A 16,407-nucleotide genomic window follows, 5' to 3' on the forward strand; every position below is an offset into this window, starting at 1 on the left:
GTTTAGTGAAGGCAGATACAGTTTAATTAACAAATTATAAAAATTGTAATAAATAAAATCAAAAGAACACAAACAGTTCTACGAAAAAATAGCGTATCTTTCTGTTTTATCGGTGTTTATTCATAAACTGAGTGCACAAAGTCGAAAATATGATTGGGCAGTGTGCAAAATGCTCAACACACTAACCAGGGCCTGTATCCTACTTTACTAAAAACAGATCTATATTTATAATATCAACCACGATAAGACTAGAGGATATAATGGACGAGAGAAACAAGCAACAAACAGTTTGATTCTAAAACCATGTTGGAGACCCTGCAAATGTTTTTATTTTTGTTTAAATCAAAGTATCGACGAAAAGTTCACACTTACCTTTACATCAATGGGATTCTCTATGTTCTTTTTGTATTGCTGAATGGGGCTAAGGGCAAATGCACCGATGATAGTCAATGCGGTGGTAACGGTTTGTGCAAGAATGAAACTTGCATTTGTCAGGAGGGGTGGCAGGGATCTCAATGTCAGTTTTGTGGTGGAAAAGTTAGGTAAGAAGTTTGTTCTTTGTTTCCCTCAATTTCTACTAAACTTACTTGAATTTCTAGGTTGGATGGATCAAGTGGTACAATACATGATGGTTTAGGCAATTATTCATTATCCTCAAAGTGTAGTTGGCTTATAGATGCACCCTATAAGACGATAACATTGCATTTTGAAGAATTTGCCACTGAATGTGGTTGGGATCATTTGTATGTGTTTGATGGGGATTCTGTTAATTCCCGTTTATTGGCTGTATATAGTGGTTTGATGTATTCACCAGGTTACAAGTAAGTTAACATTTAAAGGTGTCCCATCCATAAAACTATTGTACTATACATTTTGCAGTACTAAGAGTTACTAGTAGACTATGTTTTGATTCACAGTTATTTTTAGTTTTAAGGTCAAATTATCTGAACAAACTGAACAAGTTTTTTGTGTAAATGACAGCTGAGTCTAGTTTGTGATTGGTCAAGAAAAACCAACAACCTGAAAGGTACTTTTTTTGACTAATCACTAAACCCACTGTGCTTTTTTTCTTTGAGGATTTGGAAGTGTCCTTTTACACATTAATAATTTCAAGGGTCACTATGTTTGTAATTACTTTGATTTTTGCCTAAATTCCACCTTAGTGAGTAGTTTGTGATTGGTCAAGAAAAGCAGCTTTCAGCTTGCTGCTTTTCCTTGACCAATCACAAACTAGCAACAGCACAGTGATTTCCGCAACTGCACAAAATTGTCAATTGCAGAGTTAGAAAAATTCCGGAAGTGACAGCAACGTCAGGATCGGCTTTAGTGCATTTTTTCAGTGACGACGCCTATAACATGTCTGGTTTTAACATTACCTATAGATTGAATGCTTGTCCTTCCATGGTGAGTGCGCAGGTTTATTTCTATTGCATTTTTTTTGATAACAAAACAATGAATAGATATCGAATGTGAACTGTTCAGGAAATGGGGCGTGTATCGATGGGATTTGCACGTGCGACGGGGGTTGGGACGGAACGGCGTGTCATTTGCGCAAATGTCCCGACGATTGTGGTAGTCACGAAAATCGGGGCGTTTGCGAACCGGAAACCGGGTAAATTACTAATTTTTTCTTCAAGAAGCAATTTAAAGTGGATATTTTTGTAGATGCACTTGTTTTGGTGAATATAAAGGTGACGACTGCAGTCAGGTATGGAATAACCACACTATACAACAATTAAACTAAATGTTATTATAAAAAAAAAATTCAGCTTGCTAGTAGAGGTTACTGGGAAACGGTTAATGTTCCAAGTTTTATTCCACCTGGTTCCGCCTCTCATTCGGCCGTAGTGTGGAAAGATTCCATGTATGTTATTGCTGGAGAACGCTACGATGGCTATTACAGAGGTGGCAATATTCCCTTTATGTATATTTACGATTTTAATGGTATATTTTGGATTGTGTTTGTTTTGAGTAAATTGTCACTTATTTGCTTTTTTAGGTAAAGTGTGGGAAACACCGCACGTGCACGAAGGGCCAGTGATGCGATACGGACATTCCACCGTTTTGTACGGCGATAAAATATTTATGTATGGCGGAGTGTTGGGGAACAGGTATGCGTTTTAGTTTTAGATAATTTTCTCAGACTTTTCAGTATTTTTTCCTTAAATTCTCACTAATTTAACAAGAAAGTTGAAGGATTGTCTTCTTTCTTGAAATTTCATGTGGAAATACGCAGATTAGTGGTATTTCTTTGATAAATCGCAAGTTGCATTTGTAGCTCCAGAGAGTTAAATTTAATAGTTTTGACGTGTAAATATCAAACTGTCGCTTAACGTCAGAACTGACAAATTGTACTGAGCTTCTGGAGCTGTAGACGCAACTTGCAGTGCAATTCTTCAAAAACACATCATTGGCGAGTGGGTTTTGACAGTTTTGACAGCTGTCATGTGACGTAAATATAAATGTGCTCCTTAGCATCAGAACTGTCAAATCTAGCTTCATGGAGCTGTAAAGATTGTGTGGTTCCTACAAGACACACATCTACTTTTTACATCCCTTATTTGATTATTGTTGTTTTTGATGTGCATATTTAATTTATTTTGGCAATTTTTTCCAAAAAATAGTTTTCCAGTTCTATTTTAGTTACTAACATTGTTTAAAAGCGGGTGTGGTAAATCCAAAACCGACCATAGGAAAACCGTGTAACGGACAGAGAAACGTACATTATTGCATGCGCGGAACTAAGACAGAAAACGAAAAAAATATCAAGTAGGCCATATTTTCAGCGCGCTCTTGCCAAACGCCAAGTATCACCAATACCGTCGTTCAAAATTAATTTTGTCGACGGTATTGGCGTTTGGCAACAGCGCGCTGAAAATATGGCCTACTTGATATTTTTTTCGTTTTCTGTTTTTCTCCCGCGCATGCAATTACCTACGTTTCTCTGTCCGTTACACGGTTTTCCTTACCACACCTGTATAAATCAAAACTTTAGGGGCACAACGTCAGAACTGTGGGCGTTCGATATAAGCGCGAAAATTTGGGAAAACATCACGGTGAAGGCGGACTCGTGCAACGTGAGCTTTTTGATGTGCGGACCGTTAAAATCGGCCGGACACACCGCCACGATTATTAACAACAACACGAACAAGAAGGCGGACAAAATGGTCGTGATTTTCGGTCATTCCCCGCAATTTGGTTACTTAAACACCGTACAGGAGTATTATTTCGGTACACGGGAATGGCATATTGTTAATACTGGAGGCAAGTTGTTTTCTTCTTTTTTTTCTCAAACTACAGATTCATAAATTGTTTTTCTGTAGGTTTTCCGGTAAAAGGCGGTTACGGACATAGTGCGTCATGGGACCCGCTCACCTCTAAAATATACGTTTATGGCGGCGTAATATCGGAAAGTGAGTCGGCTAACCATTTAAGCAAAAGCTTATACTCCTACGACCCTAACGAGAGAGTGTGGTCCTTGTTGGCTGACGCTCCTACAGCCACGTACGTAACCTAATAAATACTCCAAATCAAAGTAAAGTTGAATGACGTCACAACTGTATTGATGTTTATTTTCAACGTCAAACAATTAGTTTGACAGGAAAGTAGTAGTTTTTAGTTTGTGACCTCATCCTTATTTACTTTGACTTAAGCTGGGTTTATACAGCGCACAATGCATAATTTTTAACCAATGAAAAGAGCTTATGACAACACGTGATAAATGTCATTGCAATGTGTAATGTTATTTTTCTGTCACTTGCCATTGAGAATATACTTACTGCAGAGTGAGGGCAAGACGTTGTTTTGGGCTAATTTGGATTTTTTGTCTTGTCTTTCTGCAGGAATGGCCCCACAAGAGCTAATAACTTATGGAACAGTTCTGGAGTCATACGCGAATATTTGAAAAACTGCTCTGTATCATGTTTTTCTGCAAACTGAACTATTTTTTCAAAAACACTATGTTCATTGCGTTTTCTATTCATAGGTCGCGTTTTAAACCTCCGTATTCTCCTTTTCTTGACATCTAAGCTTAATGCTGTAGCTGCAGCATCCATCAAGAGTAGAAGCCCCAAGGTTCCATCTGCAATTGTTTAATAAATTCTTGATGTAAAGAGAAACTAATTAGCTCTAGATAATTTTTACCACTAAACTCTGTTTTTTCCGTAGACACTTCAACTGTTTTTATTGCACTAAATGACCAAAAAAAATCACAAATACAAAATCAACAACAAACCACAATTCTAGAACAATCCAAATCCACCATTCATAAACAAAACAATAACACAATACAATGACGGACGGCGGATGTCAAAATATGACATTTGACATTACAAAATTTTGCGCATGCGTACAGCTGTTTTCCCATAAGAATTGCAATAATTGCATAGAAAGTTAAAAATTATGAACTTTCTATGCGGTATAAGCGACAGTAGGCATTTACTTAGTAAAATTATAATAATTTGTTAGGTTTTTGCATTCCGCCACTTTCCTTTCTGGTGGTTTGATGTTAGTTTTTGGCGGTAACACGCACAACGACACTTCTCACAGTTTTGGAGCCAAATGTTATAGTGCCGAAGTGTTGACCTATGACGTGTTGTGCCATAGTTGGGACAGAATGAACGTTAATCGGGATTTGCACGCTGACTTGGCGCGATTCGGTCATTCCACGGTTGTATTCGAAGATTCTTTGTATATTTACGGTGGATTCGATGGACAAATGTTGAATGACATGCTCAAGGTACTTGGCGTGGTTATTAATCAAGAAAATCGTTTTAAAACACGGTCTTTACAGTTTACGCCAGGCAATTGTCAGTCCTTTAACAGTTCAAACAGCTGTCTAAGCGCCAGACCGGGTGTTAAATGCGTGTGGAACGAAAAAAGTAATTTGTGCTTGTCTGTAATGAGAGTTCCTAAAGAAGTACTGAGAGAGGACAGTCCTTTGAAACAATGCCCTGAAAAGAATAGGAGCAGCATTCAGGAACGTATTCGAGACAATTTGGAGAAATGCCAACATATGGAGGTAATAAGTTGTGTGTAAATTACTTCAAATATTAACGATTAATTTTAGGATTGTCTGAGTTGCGTGTATACTACGGCGGATTGCGTTTGGTGTAACGGTGCTTGCATGCATAAATCCGGCTCTAAAACGTGCAGACAAACCGCTTCTTCCTCGAATTTCTCTAGCGAATCAACAGCATTGAGTGTCGAACGAAGCGAAACGTGTTCTGCGGACTTTAAGCCGATTTGCAAACAGTTACACACGTGCACAGCCTGCACGTATCAGCCGTCTTGTAGGTAAGAGTGTCCAAACGTACATTTTCTATGTTTAAAACACTGTAAATAAAATGACACAACATTTGTTCGAAATTGCGGCTTTAGGTGGCGCTTTGAGCATGCTAAATGTGTACCGTTACACTTGAATGGTTCCGCGGAAGGCAACGAACCGGTTCAGTGTCAAAAAGTATGTTCCGAGTTCACGTCGTGTCTGAATTGCACGCAGGAGGAGTGCATTTGGTGTCAGAATGAGGGCAGATGCGTTGACAAGGTAAGAAAACAGCGAAACAGTCTGCCTAATAAGATATTTGTTTTCAAAGGCCAAAAAGTGCACTATTTCAAATGAAACACCCTGTATATTATTACGCCATTCAATCAAGGTTCTTTTAAGTGTAAATTTGGCACAGGAATACAATTTTGGACCATAAACTGAAAATTAACTTGTTAGACCAAAAAATAAGCTTTCAAGCCAATTTTTAAGTTGGAAATATGAATGTCAATGCCAAGAAACAGGAAGATTGTCTTTAGAAATCTAATTTTGCGATTAAGTCAATTTTTGTGTCTGGAAGTATGGAAATTGCAGTCAGAAGCTGAAAGTTAACCTGTTAGACCGAAAAAAACAAGCTTTCAAGCCAATTTTTAAGTTGGTAATATTTAAAAAAGTGTCTAGAACATGACAGTTCACTTAAAATGCTAATTTCTAGGTTCCATCTCAGATTTTTAACGCTTTGCCCTACGAAAATTACAATAAAAACCTTGAAAATTTACTTGATGCTTCAACTAGTTTCTAAGCCAATTTTTGACGTTCCACAGGCAATTTTACGGCTTCCAAGCCACTTTTAAGCTGGAAACATGAATATCAATGCCAAGAAACAGGAAGATTGTCTTTAGAAGTCTAATTTTGCGATTAAGTCAGTTTTTGTGTCTGGAAGTATGAAAATGGCAGTCAGAAGCTGAAAGTTAACCTGTTAGACCGAAAAAACAAGCTTTCAAGTCAATTTTTACGTTGGCAATATTTAAAAAAATGTCTAGAACATGACAGTTCACTTAAAATGCTAATTTGTAGGTTCCATCTCAGATTTTTAACGCTTTGCCCTACGAAAATTACAATAAAAACCTTGAAAATTTACTTGATGTTTCAACAAGTTTCTAAGCCAATTTTTGACGTTCCACAGGCAATTTTACGGCTTCCAAGCCACTTTTTAAGCTGGAAACATGAATATCAATGCCAAGAAACAGGAAAATTGTTGTTAAAAGTCTAATTTTGCGATTAAGTCAATTTTTGTGTCTGGAAGTATAGAAATTGCAGTCAGAAGCTGAAAGTTAACTTGTTAGACCGAAAAACAAGCTTTCAAGCCAATTCATAAGTTGGAAATGTTGCAAACAATGTCTGAAACAAGAAAATTTACTTAAAACCCAAATTTCTGCCTTTTCGCTCAGATTTTTAAGGCTAGAAGCATGAAAATGTCAATCAGAGACTTGAAAATTGCATTGATTGTTTAATTACAAGCCTGGGAATCAATTTTTAACTTTTAAAACTTAAAATTGAAGGTTCCAAGTCAATTTTTAAGTTAGAAATGTTTTTGATATTGTCATGCCCTAGGAAAATGATTGCTAAATGCAACATGTAGAAAAAGAGTGCAGTTTCAAAGATATACAGGGTGAAAGTTTCAACCCAAAATTGCACCAAACCGGTTGTCTGTGCGTTCAAAAAAATGCACTATTTCAAATGAGACATCCTGTATGTCACTCGATTCAGCTTGTTTATTTTGCAACCCAAAATATGGAATGCAAAAATTGTAGGTAATTTAGCTGTTTTCCAAAATAATGGTTGCTATAAATAATTAAACTGAACGTTGATGACGTAATGGGGGTTGATTTGGGGTTAATATGTTTTGTTAAATTACGTCATCGTGACGTCAAAAGATAATTTGGTTAAATTATCTTTTAATAGGTTACACCGGTCCCCCCTCTCGTACCACCCTTATTTTTGAATTTAGCAAAGAATTACAATCTTGTAGATATTTGCGTCTACTTTATTTCTACATACTCCAGTAGTATACAGGGTGTCTCAAATTTGACTAAAACTGAAACTGAAATAAATAAATCCATACAAGATTTGTATCTGAAAATGTTGTGAGTGAGTTAAGGGGATGGACAAAATTCAATCAATCATCCTGTACATGCCCTAACTGCATTATAACCTAAGAATACGTTTTAGAACGCTTATACTTCCTCGTTTCCGTACGGCCAGTGCAGGGAATGGACGACGGTAAGCTCGAAATGTCGTTCCAAAGGCCCCGAAGAGGATAATTCTCAATGCAGGTAAGTTTATTTATTTTTCATTTATTTTATACTGGTATTTGCGATTCACTTTCAGTTACTACAAAACTTGCTCAAAGTGCCGAGACGATCCGGCTTGCGGTTGGTGCGATAACGGTTCAAACACCGGATTGGGCGAATGCATGCCTGGTGGTTATGCAGGTAAAGTACTACAGTGACGTCACGTGCGAATACTAACGCTACCAATTTCAGGGCCTACGCTTCACGTGTATTCTCTGCCGGAGAATGTGTGTTCGGCCGCTAGATGGCACTTTACCACTTGTCCCCAATGTCAGTGTAACGGACACGCGCACTGTAAAGGCAATTCCAGCGTTTGCGATACTTGTCAAGTAAGAGAATACTCGTGAATTGTTTTTTCAGTTGGGACGTTTTGCAATTTAATACGTTCGTTGCGTTCCTGATGATACAGTTTACGCAAATTGTTAATTTAATTTTAATTAGTGGATAGGAAATTTAATGAGGATTCCAAAAATTTGCTTAAAATTGTCATTTTCACACCACAAATGGGTTTTACAGGCGATTTTGTCCTTGACTGTCCTTCAAACTGTCTTTCTGTTAGTTCAAACTTTGACACTGTTTTTCTCTCTGACTGTACTCAATTTGGTAGTGTTTTTTTAGGTTAGTGGATAGGAAATTTAATGAGGATTCCAAAAATTTGCTTAAAATTGTCATTTTCACACCACAAATGGGTTTTACAGGCGATTTTGTCCTTGACTGTCCTTCAAACTGTCTTTCTGTTAGTTCAAACTTTGACACTGTTTTTCTCTCTGACTGTACTCAATTTGGTAGTGTTTTTTTAGGTTAGTGGATAGGAAATTTAATGAGGATTCCAAAAATGTGCTTAAAACTGTCATTTTCTCATTCCAAGTGGGTTTTACAGGCGATTTTGTCCTTGACTGTCCTTTCAAACTGTCTTTCTGTTAGTTCAAACTTTGACACTGTTTTTCTCTCTGACTGTACTCAATTTGGTGGTGTTTTTTTAGGTTAGTGGATAGGAAATTTAATGAGGATTCCAAAAATGTGCTTAAAACTGTCATTTTCTCATTCCAAGTGGGTTTTACAGGCGATTTTGTCCTTGACTGTCCTTTCAAACTGTCTTTCTGTTAGTTCAAACTTTGACACTGTTTTTTTCTCTGACTGTACTCAATTTGGTAGTGTTTTTTTAGGTTAGTGGATAGGAAATTTAATGAGGATTCCAAAAATGTGCTTAAAACTGTCATTTTCACACCACAAATGGGTTTTACAGGCGATTTTGTCCTTGACTGTCCTTTCAAACTGTCTTTCTGTTAGTTCAAACTTTGACACTGTTTTTCTCTCTGACTGTACTCAATTTGGTAGTGTTTTTTTAGGTTAGTGGATAGGAAATTTAATGAGGATTCCAAAAATGTGCTTAAAACTGTCATTTTCACACAACAAATGGGTTTTACAGGCGATTTTGTCCTTGACTGTCCTTTCAAACTGTCTTTCTGTTAGTTCAAACTTTGACACTGTTTTTCTCTCTGACTGTACTCAATTTGGTAGTGATTTTTTAGGTTAGTGGATAGGAAATTTAATGAGGATTCCAAAAATGTGCTTAAAACTGTCATTTTCTTATTCCAAGTGGGTTTTACAGGCGATTTTGTCTCTGACTGTCCTTTCAAACTGTCTTTCTGTTAGTTCAAACTTTGACACTGTTTTTTTCTCTGACTGTACTCGATTTTTTAGTGTTTTTTTAGGTTAGTAGATAGGAAACTTAATAAGGATTCCAAAAATGTGGATAAAACTGTTATTTTCTCACTCCAAGTGAGTTTAACAGACGATTTTGTCGCTGACTGTCTTTTCAAACTGTGTTTCTGCCAGTTCAAACTTTGGCAGCACTTTTCTCCCTGACTGTACCGAATTTTGTGATTTTTTTTTAGGTTATTGTATAAAAAATTTAATGAGGATTTCAAAAATGTGCTTAAAACTGTCATTTTCTCATTCCAAGTGGGTTTTACAGGCGATTTTGTCTCCGACTGTCCTTTCAAACTGTGTTCCTGACAGTTCAAACTTTGATACTGTTTTTCTAACTGACTATACTCGATTTTTTAGTGTTTTTTTAGGTTAGTAGATAGGAAACTTAATAAGGATTCCAAAAATGTGGATAAAACTGTTATTTTCTCACTCCAAGTGAGTTTAACAGACGATTTTGTCGCTGACTGTCTTTTCAAACTGTGTTTCTGCCAGTTCAAACTTTGGCAGCACTTTTCTCCCTGACTGTACCGAATTTTGTGATTTTTTTTAGGTTATTGGATAAGAAATTTAATGAGGATTTCAAAAATGTGCTTAAAACTGTCATTTTCTCACTCCAAGTGAGTTTAACAGACGATTTTGTTGCTGACTGTCTTTTCAAACTGTGTTTGCGATTTGTCAGTGTTTTGGTTTGTTCCAGTTCTTTCTTGATCGATTCGGCTCTAAGTTGAATTGGAGGGGGAGTCTGTAACAATTATTGTAGATCTATTGAGTGTCCGGAGCGTTTGTACTCCGTGAAAAGTGGACATTCACTTTGACGTCATAGTAAAATTCACTTATGGTCTTAGACTGTAAATACCGTTGTAGAGTATTTAAAAAAAAAACGACTTTCTGACTGTTTTAGAAAACTTGTTGAGGCTTTTCACAAATATGGGAAGGTTTAAGACATTGTAGAAGGTTCTGGCACTTTTTAGAAAGTTCTCAGTAGCATTTAAAGAGGGAGAGAGATTTCTAGAGGCCTCTGGCAATTTCAAACAATCAAGGAAAGTTTAAAACATTTGTAAAGGCTTCTGGCAATTTCTAAAGGGTTTTCAATAGCATTTAGAGGTCTGTGAAGTTTGCAAAAATGTCTTAAAGGTCTCTGGTACTTTCAAAATGGTACTGGAAGATTCAAGGTAGTTTTTCAAACTTTTGGAAATATGAAGTCTTGATTATAAAGATTTGTTGCATTTTGTGCATTTTGGAGACAAAACTGGTTGATACAAGATGTTCAAAGGGAATGACAATTATTACGTCACTGCCACTAGCTCTGAGACAAACTATATATGACGTAATACCTTTTTGTTTTTTAAAATAATGTCATTTTAGGATTTGACTACTGGTCCGCACTGTGACACGTGCAAGCACGGTTACTGGGGCAGTCCGGTAAACGGCGGGAAGTGTCAAAAATGCGAGTGTCGTGGTCACGCGGACGACTGTCATCGTGAAACGGGCAAATGTCATTGTCGTACCAAAGGCCTGATCGGGGATCAGTGCGAAAAATGCGATGCGGCCAATCACTACAAACCTGATTTGTGGAACAACGGCTCCTGCTATTGTAAGCGAATAAGTAACTATAATATAAGAAAGCAGCAAACATAATTTGTTTTCGCAGACGATCTGACCATCGACTATCAGTTCACGTTCAACTTGTCCAAGAAAGAGGACCGTCATTTCAGGCAGATCAACTTTAGAAATTCCCCTCAGAAAGCCGACATTGACGTGGATTTTTCGGTGGTTTGTTTCGCGTCGGCAAAAATGAACATCACCCTCAGGAAATTCAATAGTCCCGAAGAAAAGCCGATTTTTACCGCTGTGAATTGTTCCAATTTCCGGTAGGATCGTTTTTTTTGTTGTAGCCTTAGTGATAATTAACTTTGATTGTAGGCACCGCTTTGGAAAGTCCGATTACACGTTTGGCAACGAGAACAACTTAACGTTAACGACGTTTTACGTTTACGTGTACGATTTCCAGCCGCCGCTCTTAATTCAAATTTCATTTTCGCAGTATCCAAAGTTGAATTTGCAGCAGTTTTTCATCACATTTTCTTCGTAAGTATATTTAGGGTTCGTGCCAATTATTACGTCGTCTCATTCGCTCCATGGAGCCTAAAAACGAATACGGTCATTATGTAGAAATTGCTATAACAGGCAGAGTTAATACAAACTGTTGTACAGGGTGTCTAAAGTCTAAATTAGATGTGGTTTTTGGTGTCTGGGTCAAATATCACGCCTGTCGTATCGTATACTGTCTGGTCTAGGGAAAGTGATAGTGAGAGCATTAATTGTGACGTAATATTGAAATTCACTTAAGTTGGTCCAAGATTTTGTGGTTGTCAAGAAAATTGAGGTTTTTCCGGAAGTAGATACCAATTCGTTAATTTAATATTATTTATGGCAGCAGGACAACGTAAGTATTGCTTATATTGTCTTTGGTGTTGGATTTGATGAATCATTGCCATAAAATGTGCTTAAAACTGTCATTTTCACACTACAAGTGGGTTTTACAGGCGATTTTGTCCTTGACTGTCCTTTCAAACTGTGTTTCTGTTAGTTCAAACTTTGACACTGTTTTTCTCTCTGACTGTACTCAATTTGGTAGTGTTTTTTTAGGTTAGTGGATAGGAAATTTAATGAGGATTCCAAAAATGTGCTTAAAACTGTCATTTTCACACTACAAGTCGGTTTTACAGGCGATTTTGTCCTTGACTGTCCTTTCAAACTATGTTTCTGTTAGCTCAAACTTTGACACTGTTTTTCTCTCTGACTGTACTCAATTTGGTAGTGTTTTTTTAGGTTAGTAAATAGGAAATTTAATGAGGATTCCAAAAATGTGCTTAAAACTGTCATTTTCACACTACAAGTGGGTTTTACAGGCGATTTTGTCCTTGACTGTCCTTTCAAACTGTGTTTCTGTTAGTTCAAATTTGACACTGTTTTTCTCTCTGACTGTACTCAATTTGGTAGTGTTTTTTTAGGTTAGTGGATAGGAAATTTAATGAGGATTCCAAAAATGTGCTTAAAACTGTCATTTTCACACTACAAGTGGGGTTTACAGGCGATTTTGTCCTTGACTGTCCTTTCAAACTATGTTTCTGTTAGTTCAAACTTTGACACTGTTTTTCTTTCTGACTGTACTCAATTTGGTAGTGTTTTTTTAGGTTAGTAGATAGGAAATTTAATAAGGATTCCAAAAATGTGCTTAAAACTGTCATTTTCTCACTCCAAGTGAGTTTAACAGACGATTTTGTCGCTGACTGTGTTTTCAAACTTTGGCAGCACTTTTCTCCCTGACTGTACCGAATTTAGTGATATTTTTTTAGGCTATTGCATAGGAAATTTAATGAGGATTCCAAAAATGTGCTTAAAACTGTCATTTTCACACTACAAGTGGGTTTTACAGGCGATTTTGTCTTTGACTGTCCTTTCAAACTGTGTTTCTAGCAGTTCAAATTTTGACACTGTTTTTCTAACTGACTACTCGATTTTTTAGTGTTTTTTTAGGCTATTGCATAGGAAATTTAATAAGGATTCCAAAAATGTGCTTAAAACTGTCATTTTCACACTACAAGTGGGTTTTACAGGCGATTTTGTCCTTGACTGTCTGTTCAAACTGTGTTTCTGGCAGTTCAAACTTTGACAGCGTTTTTCTCCCTGACTGTACCGAATTTTGTGATTTTTTTTTAGATTATTGGATAAGAAATTTAATAAGGATTCCAAAAATGTGCTTAAAACTGTCATTTTCGCACTACAAGTGGGTTTTACAGGCGATTTTGTCCTTGACTGTCCTTTCAAACTGTGTTTCTAACAATTCAAACTTTGACACCATTTTTCACCATGACTGTACGGTTATGTTTTTTGTTTTTTTTTTGGCTATTGAATAGGAAATTTAATGAGGATTTCAAAAATGTACTTAAATCAAACATTTTCTCACTAGAAGTGGGTTTTACCAGCGATTTTGTCCCTGACTGTCCTTCCGAACTGTGTTTCTTTTAGTTCAAAATTTGACACTGCTTTTCTCCCAAACTGTACCACATTTTATACGGTTTTTCCAAGTAACTGAATAGAAAATTTAACGAGGATTCCAAAAATGTGCTTAAAACTGTAATTTTCTCACTCCAAGTGAGTTTAACAGACGATTTGATCGCTGACTGTCTTTTCAAACTTTGTTTTGGGCATTTCAAACTTTGGCAGCGCTTTTCTCTCTGACTGTACCGAATACCTATTGTTTTCATTCGATTGGCAATCTGAAGTCAAGCCTTCTTCAAGGCATTATTATCCTTGTGTTGAGGGTGCTTAGAATCCCACAAAATGGGGTAACATGTATTGTTGGTTGCATAAACGGTGGATTCCCTAATATTGGTTAATAGCACACACAAAAATGAGAGCTTGAAGAGTTACCTTTTATTAATAATTTTGCTCGTAAGGTTACCATGGTTGAGTGAAATATCCAGAAAAAAAGCCCAACTACAGATCGACACATCCACACATACACCAGCAAGAGTAATGAATAACACTTCGCAGTCCAGACAGAACAAAACTATTGTTCAGCCCTGAAAATGGCCGAAAACTATCGAAACGTTGTGGGTGTAATAAAAATGTTTGGTTGAAAAAACTGTGTTTCTTTTTATCTTTCATAGTTTGACTGGTAAACACGACATTTTTTTGTTTTTGACTTTTATTTTCCTTTATAAAAAACGTCTAAACTAGTAGAACTTGTTCACTGTGAGATAAAAGTTATTAGAAGAAGCTAGGTTGAGATTTGAATGTGACCGATTATGTGCTAAATATCAAAGTCTAAGTTGGGTCTGTTATAGCAACCATTTTGACGTTCTGCATGAAAGTGACGTAATTTGACAGTTGGTCCATATGCTCCGTAGAGCGTTTAGCAACATTGCCAAACTGACTGTATACAGGTGTGGTAAATCCAAAAGGGACCATAGGAAAACCGTGTAACGGACAGAAAAACGTAGGTAATTGCATGCGCGGGAGAAAGACCGAAAACGAAAAAAATATCAAGTAGGCCATATTTTTAGCGCGCTGTTGCCAAACGCCGTAAGTAAGTTTGTCGAGGGTATTGAATACTTACGACGTTTGGCAACAGCGCCTTAAAAATATGGCCTACTTGATATTTTTTTCGTTTTCTGTCTTTCTCCCGCGCGTGCAATTACCTACGTTTCTCTGTCCGTTACACGGTTTTCCTATGGTCGCTTTTGGATTTACCACACCTGTATAGTATTGTTGTCAAACTTTAATAGTAGTTTTTTTACTTACAAAATGAACAAAACTGTAATTTTGTTTAAGGTGTTTCCTACTATTGCTTCTAGTCGCCGCGGTGTTGTGGAAAATAAAACAACGCTACGACATGTACCGTAGACGGCAAAGGTTGTTTGTCGAAATGGAGCAAATGGCTTCGCGCCCTTTTTCTCAAGTAACGCTGCTTAATATTAAGTTTTGACATTTTACGTAGCCTGCTTAACTGTCATATGTTGTACAGGTGTTGGTGGAATTGGAAAAGCAACGACCGTTCGACATTGCCGAGCTGATTAAGAAGGAGCGAAGGAAAAAAGACGCGCCCAGTCCCATCGCCTTGGAACCGTGCGAAGGCAGTAGGGCAGCCGTTTTGAGCTTGCTAGTTAGACTACCCACAGGTAATTGACAATTGTCACGTGACACTTCATTAGCGACATCTGTCAGATTGATGCAAAATTAATAACAAATGTTTTGCTGCAGGTAGTGAACCGTATACGGTGAAAGGACAATCGGCCGGTTTGGCAATTGCCAGCGCTTTAGTCACGTTGGGCAATCCGAGACGGTTGAGCATCGATCACATGAAAATCGAAACGAAAACGGGAAAAGGCCGAAAAGGCCAAAGTCAGCATCCTGATAGTTGTATTTAGACGATTTTGTTTTAATTGGTGGCATTTTCTTTAAATGTCTCTTCACGCAGACTTTCACGTAACGAATGTGATTTGGCATCACATTACACGTAGTAAACAATATTAGAGACATTTAAAAAACCAACAATCTTCACTTTAGTGCATTGTACAATAATAATTTACTTTATCTCTAATTTGCGTACGTTAATTTTAAAAATATTGAGGAGAGAGACTTTCTAGATACTCGTTCTAGTTATTTATGTACCGTGTAGGTTTTTATTTATTTTTGTTTTTATATTACAATAATAATTATAATATGCGATTTGGTTTCGCGTTGGATTTTTAAAAAAGACAATATTTACGAGTCGCGCGGAGATTTTATTATAATGTTTCCTTTTTTTTTTAATAATGTTGTTTAAATATTTCCAGTAATCGAATTAAACAAAAAAAAAGTACTGTTTATATGCATTAGGTTAACTTGGTTAACGGATTAAAAATCAGTTGCACTGTATTATGATATTTTTCTTTCCCTGAAAACTGGCGGATTCCCAGAAGGAATAAAAAATATTGTGCTTAAAACTGTCATTTTCTCACTCCAAGTGAGTTTAACAGACGATTTTGTCGCTGACTGTGTTTTCAAATTTTGGCAGCACTTTTCTCCCTGACTGTACCGAATTTAGTGATATTTTTTTAGGCTATTGGATAGGAAATTTAATAAGGATTCCAAAAATGTGCTTAAAACTGTCATTTTCACACCACAAATGGGTTTTACAGGCGATTTTGTCCTTGACTGTCCTTTCAAACTATGTTTCTGTTAGTTCAAACTTTGACACTGTTTTTCTCTCTGACTGTACTCAATTTGGTAGTGTTTTTTTAGGTTAGTAGATAGGAAATTTAATAAGGATTCCAAAAATGTGCTTAAAACTATCATTTTCACACCACAAATGGGTTTTACAAGCGATTTTGTCCTTGACTGTCCTTTCAAACTGTGTTTCTAGCAGTTCAAATTTTGACACAGTTTTTCTAACTGACTATACTCGATTTTTTGGTGTTTTTTTAGGTTAGTAGATAGGAAATTTAATGAGGATTCCAAAAATCTACTTAAAACTGTCATTTTCTCACTCCAAGTGAGTTTAACAGACGATTTTGTCGCTGACTGTGT

At 36.7% G+C, this 16,407-nt stretch overlaps 1 protein-coding gene across 2 annotated transcripts; it reads left to right on the forward strand.

Annotated features, from left to right (window-relative positions):
* The first annotated feature begins 1 nt into the window (after position 1).
* On the forward strand, positions 2-15,756 carry dsd (attractin-like protein dsd). 2 transcript variants are annotated; one of them, XM_081985903.1, is made up of 22 exons: positions 2-542; positions 600-821; positions 1,281-1,404; positions 1,461-1,612; positions 1,666-1,708; positions 1,770-1,944; positions 2,000-2,111; positions 2,996-3,264; positions 3,324-3,504; positions 4,468-4,738; positions 4,793-5,020; positions 5,069-5,295; positions 5,380-5,545; positions 7,496-7,599; positions 7,655-7,758; positions 7,810-7,946; positions 10,696-10,924; positions 10,982-11,201; positions 11,254-11,418; positions 14,671-14,797; positions 14,864-15,017; positions 15,100-15,756. In XM_081985903.1, exons 1-22 carry the CDS (start codon positions 304-306, stop codon positions 15,264-15,266), a joined length of 3,816 nt encoding a protein of 1,271 aa, XP_081842029.1. In that variant the 5' UTR covers positions 2-303; the 3' UTR covers positions 15,267-15,756. The 2 variants fall into 2 exon arrangements, with proteins under 2 accessions (XP_081842029.1, XP_081842030.1); XM_081985904.1 differs by lacking the exons at positions 14,671-14,797; positions 14,864-15,017; positions 15,100-15,756 and adding an exon at positions 13,794-13,981 and having other exon boundaries at positions 3-542.
* The last annotated feature ends 651 nt before the right edge of the window (positions 15,757-16,407 follow it).

This window comes from Ips typographus, linkage group LG8, assembly GCF_016097725.1.
Source record: "Ips typographus isolate SLU linkage group LG8, UJ_Ityp_2.0, whole genome shotgun sequence".
NCBI classification, from domain to species: domain Eukaryota; kingdom Metazoa; phylum Arthropoda; class Insecta; order Coleoptera; family Curculionidae; genus Ips; species Ips typographus.